The sequence below is a fragment of the Scardinius erythrophthalmus genome (assembly GCF_964197995.2).
Source record: "Scardinius erythrophthalmus genome assembly, chromosome: 9".
NCBI classification, from domain to species: Eukaryota; Metazoa; Chordata; class Actinopteri; order Cypriniformes; family Leuciscidae; genus Scardinius; species Scardinius erythrophthalmus.
In genome coordinates, this window is record NC_138229.1 from 5,803,960 (window position 1) to 5,814,156 (window position 10,197).

General features: G+C 38.9%; 1 protein-coding gene across 1 annotated transcript; it reads right to left on the minus strand.

The window, feature by feature from the left end:
• Window positions 1-250: 250 nt before the first annotated feature.
• viml (vimentin like) lies at window positions 251-9,985 on the minus strand. Its single transcript, XM_081374046.1, has 9 exons — window positions 9,356-9,985; window positions 8,111-8,171; window positions 5,225-5,320; window positions 4,729-4,890; window positions 4,333-4,458; window positions 1,369-1,589; window positions 1,178-1,221; window positions 1,011-1,096; window positions 251-593 (listed from the first exon to the last, which is right to left on the minus strand). The coding sequence occupies exons 1-9, from the start codon at window positions 9,865-9,867 to the stop codon at window positions 552-554; spliced, it is 1,350 nt and encodes a 449-aa protein (XP_081230172.1). The 5' UTR covers window positions 9,868-9,985; the 3' UTR covers window positions 251-551.
• Between the last annotated feature and the right edge of the window lie 212 nt (window positions 9,986-10,197).

Consider the following 10,197-nt stretch of genomic DNA (forward strand, 5'->3'; position numbering starts at 1 on the left):
GAGAACATGGATGCTCCTTGGTGAGAGAAACACCCTGTTTTGGAAAAGGTATATCAAAATCTGAGACTTGAGAATGCAACTTTGACTTGTATTTTCTGTTCTTACAAATGTCCACACGATGGCAGTGACGGGCTTCAAATCAAGAACCAGTTCAGGAACAATCAAGATTTTTTGCTATTAAAGCTATGTCTTTTACTTTCAAAATTTTAATTTCCATTGAAGAAAAATCAGACAAAGAATGAGGCTCTTTAAGAATACAAACTCTTCCTTGATTATTTTTATTGAAGCATTTTCCTTAGGCAACATTATGTGGAAGATAAAAGCAGGTTTAGACAATGAAAGGATTCACAGTACACTGAAGGTCATGTGTTCTCACTCAGAGCAGAACTACAGGTCCTCGACAGGCTCAAATACTTGAAAGGGTTATTTTTGGCAGATAAAAAGGCACTTTGAAGCAGGTTATTGTGGGTTGTTCACATTAGATGATGTTAGTAGGGATCCAAAAAATTTGCTACAGTTGGTGGATGATAATGGTAAGAGATTCCTCTCCATCACTCCAGGTCATCGTGGTTCTGAGTGGACTCATTGATCACCTTAATAGAAGTGAAGAGCAGAAGTGTCCATGAGAGAGAGAACTGAAATCACTGACTTGAAATTAGATCAAACTGATTTCAGGTTTATTTTAAGTATGCTGTATTGTAAATTAGAGAGATTATTAGAGATTAATGTGAATTACAAAACATAAATAAAATAATGAATGATGCAAAAACAATTCAAAAAATTAATCTGGTAATATGCTTAATTTACTGAATAATAAAAAATATAAATATTTAACATTCAAATAAATACATAGAAGCTTATTTTAGGACAATTAACATTTATATTGTTTAAACTTTTAAAAGACGCATCCCCAGACCTTTCGGTTTTTCCCCATTTTCCAAGCAAAAACGCGTTCTGTCAGAACCAGCCCCAAGAGTGTGTACAAATACTGTGATAAGTTAAGCACATACCTGGCCATCTCTGGTCTCAATGGTCTTAATAAGAACTTTCTTAGTAAATGTATTGTCAGTAATTGACTTGGACTCGGGCATCATATCTGTGAAAATGCAATTTTCAATTAAATTGCACAAGGATATTTTTTTTCATTGTGTTATTTATTGGTGACTTGATGTCTTACCTCTCAGACTGAAGGAGGAGAAGTTTGGAAGAGGGGGAGCAATTCTACATCCAAGAGAATAAAATGTAGAATTAATTTACTAAATATTATAACATGTTGTTCCAACCCAAAATAAACCATATTCATAAAACAATATTATCTCTTTAAAGAAGTCATGCAGTAATGCACTAAAAGAGGTGGGAAGCGTTCACCTGCTCTCCTCCCCCTCGAGAAGTTTCCTGTAGGTGGCGATCTCGATGTCCAGGGCCATCTTGACATTGAGCAAATCCTGATACTCATGCAGGTGTCTTCCCATCTCGTCCTTCATGCTTCGTAAGTCCTCCTCCAGCCGAGCGATATTATCCTGGGAGCTAGATGACTCCATTCCAAAGTTCTCCTCCATCTCCCTCATCTGACGCTCCAGAGATTCATTCTGCATTATTTACATTAAAGGTGGTATCAGCGATTTCAGGCCCAAACATAAATGATCACATTCATCTAATATTTCGCTAGCTGCACGCCCCATAAGCATGCTGTCAAAAAAACGCGTCTCTCTAGGTAGCCTAGGCTCTGAGATCTGCACACAAAAACAGCTGTTTTCAGTCTGTTTGGCCAAATAATCAAAACCCAAACAAATAGTGTTCCAACCAATCATCGACAGGGGCGGGTGTTTTGAGGTTTTGCGCTCGTGCACGGCTGCCTATGACGGCTGCACGCGAAAACCTCACAACACCCGCCCCTGTCGGTGATTGGTTGGAACACTATTTGTTTGGGTTTTGATTATTTGGCCAAACAGACTGAAAACAGCTGTTTTTGTGTGCAGATCTCAGAGCCTAGGCTACCTAGAGAGACGCGGTTTTTTGACAGCATGCTTATGGGGCGTGCAGCTAGCGAAATATTAGATGAATGTGATCATTTATGTTTGGGCCTGAAATCGCTGATACCACCTTTAAGAAAAGATTTAGGGATTGTGGATATAATGTTATGGTAGTCATGGAATATCAGGTTTTTCTACACCAAGGTTCAAGTGTTGTAATCAGATTACTTTTTTTAAAGGATCGAGTAAAGTAATGGATTACTTTATAAATGTACACATAATATTTCAGTTACTTTTTTTAAAGCAATGCACGTTACTTTCTAGTGTACTACTACTGTATTCAAATTCTCTCTCTTCTCCATATTGCATTCACATGCACACTCATGCGTGCACGGGTAAAGACAAAACATACAAAGCAAAATACATAACTTTCAATAAAAACAGTTGCATACAGTATAACCCATAATGTAAAGAGATCTTTTGAATGGCATACATTGCTCTAGGGGTCAGGAAATATTGTAGGTGGTCTGAATATAATAATATTATAAATTCGTTTTTAAAAGAAAATGAAAGTTATTGTTACAGTATATAGGCTATATTGTTGAATGCATTACTGTGTTTAACACTTGCAAAAATGAACTTCCCAGTAAAAAAAAAAAAAAAAACACCTGCAAGGCCTGAAAGAAAGCGAGCCTCAGGTGAGAAAAAGTAATGCAATGCATAACTTTTCATAAAAGTAACTAAGTAACGTAATTAGTTACTTTTTTTTAGAGAGTAACGCAATATACTTTTAAAAGTACCTTTCCCTGTGGGTAACTTGGGTAACTTAACACTGCCAGGGTTTCCCAAACTGCGGTTTGTGAGGGAACTGCAGGGGATTTGTGTGTTCATGAAAGCTTAAGCCTAAATCGAATGTAACATTAAAATAAACAAATGGCTCTTCACAATTATTAAAATTAAACGGAAAAAGCAAAATATCATCAAATTGCGATTAGCAAATCAAAGTAAGATTTAGTTAAAGAAGTATATAGCCTGTTGCTCTGCTGTCACATTTTGTCTGAGTTTGTGTTTTGTTTGAGTTGTATTCTGTGTTAGCATTTGCTTCCATGGTTCTTCATTGTCTGATTAATGCACTGCACCTGTTTCTCATTTCTTTGTTTGGTTTGCGTTAGTATATATTGAGCCTGTTTTCTGTTAGTCTTTGTTCCGTTTTTATCGCATTTTGCTGTTTGTTCTGTTTGTGTTTTTTGATGTTTGAGAATAATGAGCATCTTTGTTTTAATTCTTTACCCTGCTGCAACCACGCCGTGACAGCTGCATGTTTTCCAGACGGAAGTATTATAATACATACAAGCTTTATAAAACCATGTTTTCAGAGCAGTTTGGTTCAAATTAATTGCTGCTTCTCACAAACTCCATCTCTGCAAGTGTTGCGAGTTTAACATGCCTTAGCGAACACAATATGCACTAGGTTTGCCTTATTTATATTCACATTATACAATTTAATATATTTGTGTACAGATCTTTACAGCATTTCACAAATATAACGGCAAAATAACACGCTGACTATTTGGGACTTTAGCTTATTCACCGTATCCCCCAGAGTTAGATAAGTCCATACATACAACATACCCTTCTCATCTCCGTGCGTGCCGTAACTCTGTCTGACGCACCCACCGCTAGCCTAGCTTAGCACAAAGACTGGAGGTAAACGGCTCCAGCTAGCATACTGCTCCCAATAAGTGACAAAATAATGCCAACATTTTCCTATTTACATGTTGTGATTTGTATAGTCACAGCGTGTACGAATACCAAGGTCACATGAGACACAGCCATCTTCTAACCTGCTACTTGGGCGGAGTGATTTACTCGCAGCACCCGAGAAGCCCCGTGGTGAGGAGCAGGAAGTTCGCTCAGAGTTGGAGTAAATCACTCCGCCCAAGTAGCAGTGCTTCGCCTTCTGAGAATATAGTTCCAAAAAGTCGGCGTGTTCCTTTAAGAGCTAAATGTTTGTTGTAACTTTTAGTGTTAACTGGTTTTTGTAAGTACTGCATGCATTCTCAGCATTTCCACGAGGCTCTATAGCAGACAATGGTGTAAACTGTCTTTTTCTACAGTCATTTTTTTCTTTAAAGTTGACTACTGTCAAGGCAAAGCATCAGTTTGAAGGGAAAAGTTAGTAAAACTGTCACTCATGCATTAGCTAGCTGAGTGAATAATAAAACAGCTGAGTGAATAATACAACGATAAAACGACAGCATTCGAAGAAAACTCTATGGCCCCCTTGAGTACCGAGGATTGTTGTTACAGTCATCACGTTTCTAGCCAAAGGATATGTCTAAATATGTAAACTACTTACTGTTCCCTTGAGGGCGTCCACCTCGCAGGTGAGTGCCTGCACCTGACGGCGGTATTCACTGGCCTCCTGCTTGGCCAATCGCAGAGCTTCATTATTCCTGTTAGCCGCTTCTGTCAGGTCAGCAAACTGACAGTGAGTGAAGACACGTGTTAGTAAAGGTAGGCAGAGTTTGGAAACTGAAGTAAAACTTAAATGCGAGTATAAAAGGAAGAGTCCATAGAAAAATATTTGAGTAAATGAGGACTTTTTTTTTTTTCATTCCTTAAAAGCAGAAGCAGCTCATCTGACAGTTATGACTTGCAGAAAAAAATGTGAAGCAAGATAAAGAAGAGGCTAAGATGTTGATGATAAACAGAGGAAATCCCTGTTAATGGTGAAACGGCTCATTTTAAATACCTTGGATTTGTACCAGCCCTCTGACTCCTGGATGTTTTTGGTTGCCAGGTTCTCATACTGCAGTCTGACGTCTCTCAGAGCAGCTGTCAGATCAGGTTTAGCTATGTCCATGTCCACCTGCACCTGCTGGCCCTGGATCTGTGTCTGCAGCTCAACCAGCTCCTACAGAGAGAGAGAGAGAGAGAGAGAGAGATTACAGACTGTAGTGCATTCTGAAAAGCATCTGTCAAACCTTCTTTTCTTGTGTTGTTATCATATAAACAGCCAAATTGTGACATTTTGAGTAGCTTTTGCTTGTGAAAAACGTGTCGCCGTGATGCTAGGGTGTTGTGCACGGTTGCCAGGGTGTTGCTATGCAGTTGAAACAGCACACATACTGTAGATGGTTTTTGTCATTTGGTACTTCTCATTCAAACAGTAATTTTATTATTTAAAGGATTAGTTCATTTAATGCCTTTTACTGTGAGTTAAGCAGAAGTTTGCCAGTGTATCTCACCTCATCATGGAGCTTTTTCAGGAAGGCGAGCTCGTCCTGGAGAGACTCCACCTTCCTCTCCAGATCCACTCGAGCAAGAGCAGCGTTATCCACGTCCTGCACGACATTAACAACATTATATGACACAGCAGCACTACTGTATTGAGCACACAGTGAAGAGGTCTTTGTGTTTTAATGAGAATCTGGGCCGGGCACAATGCCCTGCAGTCTGTGTGGCACCATTTGGATGTCAGCTGACGGGACTACCCGTAAACAGGGCTTTAACACTCACACTGATTTTATGCTTGACACGTGTGCTCTCTCTCTCTCACACACGCACACACACACACACATCCAGACATTCCTGCCCTTGGCAGCCAGTTCAGACACAACAGTTTGCTTTGTCAGGGTCTGCTGGTCTGCTGGAAGAGCAATCGGCAGAGAAGGAGATTTCCCAGCGCTAATGCCAAACACAAAGACATTCAGCTCTGAGCCTGACATGCCACACAGATTCTCAAACACACACACACAAACCAGAATCTCTATCACAGTTCCCAAACTAAACCCACAATTGTTTGTTTCTGTGATTAAATGGAGAAAATGAGTTGCAAGCAGCACAAACACCACCCCGTGTAATGATTTTAGGGAATTTAGCTTAAAGATTATGAGTAGATTCACAATTCTTTATAACTTTATCCCCTGGTTTGACAGACAAGGCTTAAGCCTATAGTCCCAGACTAAATGCATGTTTGAGCTGTTTAAACTGAAAGAAACTTGCACTGACAAATCTTAAAATATCATTGTTTTGTCTCAAGATGCACACATTTATGAAAGCTATTTGAATGCCCTAATTAAACTAAAGCCAAATCCTGTCTTAATCTAAGCCCTGTCTGTGAAACCAGGCAGTTTGTTTTCATACACATTGTTCTTTGAGCCTCTTGTGCTCACCAAGGCTGTATTTATTTGATCAAAATACAGTAATTTCTGTTTTAATATGTTTTCAAATGTCATTTATTCCTGTGATGCAAAGCTGAATGTTCAGCATCATTACTCCAGTCTTCAGTGTCACATGATCCTTCAGAAATCATTCTAATATATGATGATTTGGTACTCAGGAAACTTTTCTTATTATTACCAATGTTGAAAACAGTTGTGCTGATTCATATTTTTTTGGAGATTTTGTGGGATTCTTTGATGAATAGAAAGTTCAAAAGAACAGCAACAGAAATCCGTAAATGCCTTTGTCACTTTTGATCAATACAATGCATCCTTGCCGAATAAATGTATCAATTTCTTTAAAAAAAATTAAAAAAATTCAAATCTTAATGACCCCAAACTTTTGAATGGTATTGTAGATTATCGTGTGAGCTAAGTCATCCACCCAGATGCAGAAGTTACACAATTTTATCAATTCATCTCATACTATGTTGTTAAATTTTTTACATCGACATAATGAAAACTAGTATTGCCACTCTTAAATGTTGCAACAAGTAACAGCAGTAGTGATAACATCTTCAGCAATATGCATCAGCAAAGGCCTCATGAAATATTTTCTTGCACAATTTATTTTCTTTTTTTTACTATCTAACAGAATCTTGTAATTCTTATAGAAAAAAAAATACTGCAGATTCTTTTAAAGTTAGACATGGAGGTTTTTTGGATTTTAGCATGAATAGTGTATTAGCCTTACTGTTATCTATAAGCTAGTGTTCTCAAAAACAATTACAGAATTCACATTTAGAAGATAAGCATTCAAAACTTATAGTTTCTCAATTCTGCCAATATGGAGCAATGATTTGATGACATCTTTCTGCACTTCAGCTTCTCATCAGATTTTCTGTCCAATCAAATGCTCTCTAGAATCTGAAGCTCCGCCCCCTACATTAGAAATAGACGCTGAAGCTACGGCTAAAATCGGTCACTAGTTCACACATTTACTATTTTCTATGGTGGATGGCACATAGTGCACTATATAGGGGATAGGGAATGATTCAGACAGTGTAAGTATGCTTTTCATTGGGGCGCATGAAGTCTGGTTTCACGTTAGTGTCAGGCGAACCGCCACAGTCGGCGTATACCAGAAAATGTATCGGATCCTTTGAATTCTACACAGAATGCTAAAGTGACATGGAGGAGATTAGGAGGAGAAACAGTTAGAGATTAGGAGAAAATTGCGGCTTTACCAAGCTCAACAGCTCTGGCCGAGCTGTGATATAAACAAAACGCTATTGGCTATTTTAAAAAAGGGGAGGAGCTGTTCGATATGTCAGGATATTGTGATGGTTCTCATCTGTCTGTTCTTTATTTCTTGTCTTGGTTCAATGTTTCCTTGTTTGTTTTGTGCTTGAGCACATGGCTCTGGCTCTGTTTGTGTTATCCACCTCTGTGACCACGTCCCCTTGTTTAAGCCCTAGTTAAGTCTTCATTGTTGAGTGTGCTCACCTGTTCCTCATGTTCTCTGCTCCCTATTTATGATGTTCTCTTTCCTCATGTTTTGCCAGTTCATTGTAATTGAGTGTGTTGTGCTACCTGTGTTACTTATTGCCTCATTTGCTTTCATGGCCATTGTTTCAGTTGTGGATTTCGTTGTATGTTGTTCCTGTCTATTTCCTGTATAGTGGGTCAAGTCAAGTTGGTCTTTGTGCTTCATTACTTGCCTTCTGTTGGATTGTGTTCACCTTTTCTCCCACCATCTCTTGCCCTGCCTGCTGTGTGTCTCAATAAACTGTTTAAAACTCATTCTGCACTTGATTCCTCTCTGTTCCGTGACAGAACTATGTCAACACACTGAATAATGCTGAATAATGCACTTCAGTGGGCCTTTAAACACTGCAATTTGAAATAATATAAGTAGCAATAGTTATACGTTTCTCAAAACCTTCAGTTTTAAACACAATCGTGTTTTACCTGTCTGAAACTTCTCATGGTGTTCTCTGCATCTTCTCGCTGAAGAATCTCATCCTGCAGTCTGTAAATGAAACATCAATAAGAAAACACCTTGGTTTATTTAAAAATATTCACCAATTCAAAATATTTCACTAGTTGATTTATTGAATTATTACACAACTCTCAGGAATATTTGTTTCTCATTGGTCAATCACAAAATTTAGCTTCTCAATAATGACTCTGAATGTCCTCATAAGCAAATATACTCTGGCTCAAAAAACACAGTGCTCACTTGAGGTGATTTTCATTGCATTAGACCACAAAATAATATAAAAAGTGGCATATGCAAACAAATTATGCTAGAGCTAGATGCTTTGACAACCGCAAAGTTTCCAAATAGGTCGTTGTCTTCATTCTGCACAGGGCACAACAAGGCTAAAGTAAAAAGTACAATTGATTTTATATTTTCCAAAACACTAAAAAGCAAACACCCCCACAGCACTTTCCTGAACACTGCTGCACTGCACAATATCCTGATGCATAAGGTCACTCACTGTGTGCAATTACAAAAAATATTGAATCATTTTAATTCATTTAATGTTGATTTGGTGCAAAGTATTGCACACTTACTAAAAAGAATAAAAAAGAAGGGGTTGCTTATAGTACACAAACTCCTTAACATATGCCAAATGTAATTTTGTTATTTTTAATGAAAATTTTGTTACCCAAAAAGCATCTTGCTCTCTATCAATGATATTTTGCATATAATCAGGGTAAAAGTCCTAGAATGTCCTTCTGTTATTAGCAGATAACATATGGTTAATAATGTGAGATTAAATACATAAAGTATATTTGTGTAATTTAACATTTAACTATTGCAGGTTTGTGCAATATTCTGAGTTTGCACTTCACTATTTTTATTCATTTTGAGGAATACTGAATCTGTTTTTGTGCAAGTGAGATCAATAGACACAATGCTCACATTTAGTCTAGAACTACAATAGCCTACGCCTCTGCACTTCTGATTTCTCTCAACATGGGGACAAGCGAGATGTCAGTCAATAAATGAGAAAACAAAGTTACTTGTGCTACTTATTTGAAAAAGTAACTCAGATATTTAGTTGTAAATGTAAAAGCAAACTTGTAACACGTTACTTGTAATGCGTTATCACCAACCCTGCTGCAAATGCCAGTGGTACCTTGGTAGGCCTATATATACCCAATGCAATGCCATTCACACATTAACGTTGTGAATGTTTGTCATACTTCTCTCTGAGACGCTCCATGTCTTCTGCCAGGTTGTCTCGCGTGACTTCCACGCGTGTTTTCTCCGTGATGAGCTGGTCCACCTGTCGCCTCAGGTCGCGCATCTCCTCCTCATACAGATCCGCGATGCTGGACGATCTCTGACCCCTCAGCTGCTCCAGCTCCGCGCTCAGGATCTTGTTCTGCTGCTCCAGGAAACGCACCTTCTCGATGTAACTGGCGAAGCGGTCGTTCAGCGACTGCATCTGCGCCTTTTCACTGAGGCGATTCGCCTTGAATTCCGTGTTTAAGGCGTCCGAGAGACTAAAGTCCACAGTCTCCGAGGTCAGTCGTGGCATCCCAAGATTCCCCACGCTACTTCGGACTCTGGAGCTCTTCGACGCGTAAATGACCGGAGCCGAGGAGACGCCGAAGGACACCCGCGAGCGCACGGAACTGGAGGTCTGACGGCTGGGGAACGCGCTGCTCCGGTTCACATCTCCAAATCGCTTTCTGTAGGAAGAGGTTGACATCGTGAACTTTAATGTGGTAGTTCAGAGAACCGTTTCTCTCTTCAGGAACTGTCCCAAACGGGGAGCGACAGTGTGAGAGGAAGCATTATTTATAGCCAACTCATTGGAGGATTTGAGTGACACAATCAGAACCCTATTGAGTTCCCTCAGACTTACAGAGCGTTTCAAAAGTTATTTTAAGCTACTCTTCTCCGCCCACTGAGGAAATAAACTAATAGAAATTAAGGCCACCAGAATTTATACTTTTTACTGTGGCATTTTATTATAGATTTGAATCTCTCACATTTATTTCGCCAAAACCTAACATGTAGGCTATGTAAGTATTTAGTA

Bases quoted from the DNA above. Each gene is read 5' to 3' on its own strand.
- viml (XM_081374046.1), bottom strand. From the start codon at position 9,867: ATGTCAACCTCTTCCTACAGAAAGCGATTTGGAGATGTGAACCGGAGC. The intron at 8,172-9,355 runs GTATGACAAACA...TTTCATTTACAG, and splicing joins ATGGAGCGTCTCAGAGAGAA to ACTGCAGGATGAGATTCTTC. The intron at 1,222-1,368 runs GTGAACGCTTCC...TCTTGGATGTAG, and splicing joins CTCGAGGGGGAGGAGAGCAG to AATTGCTCCCCCTCTTCCAA.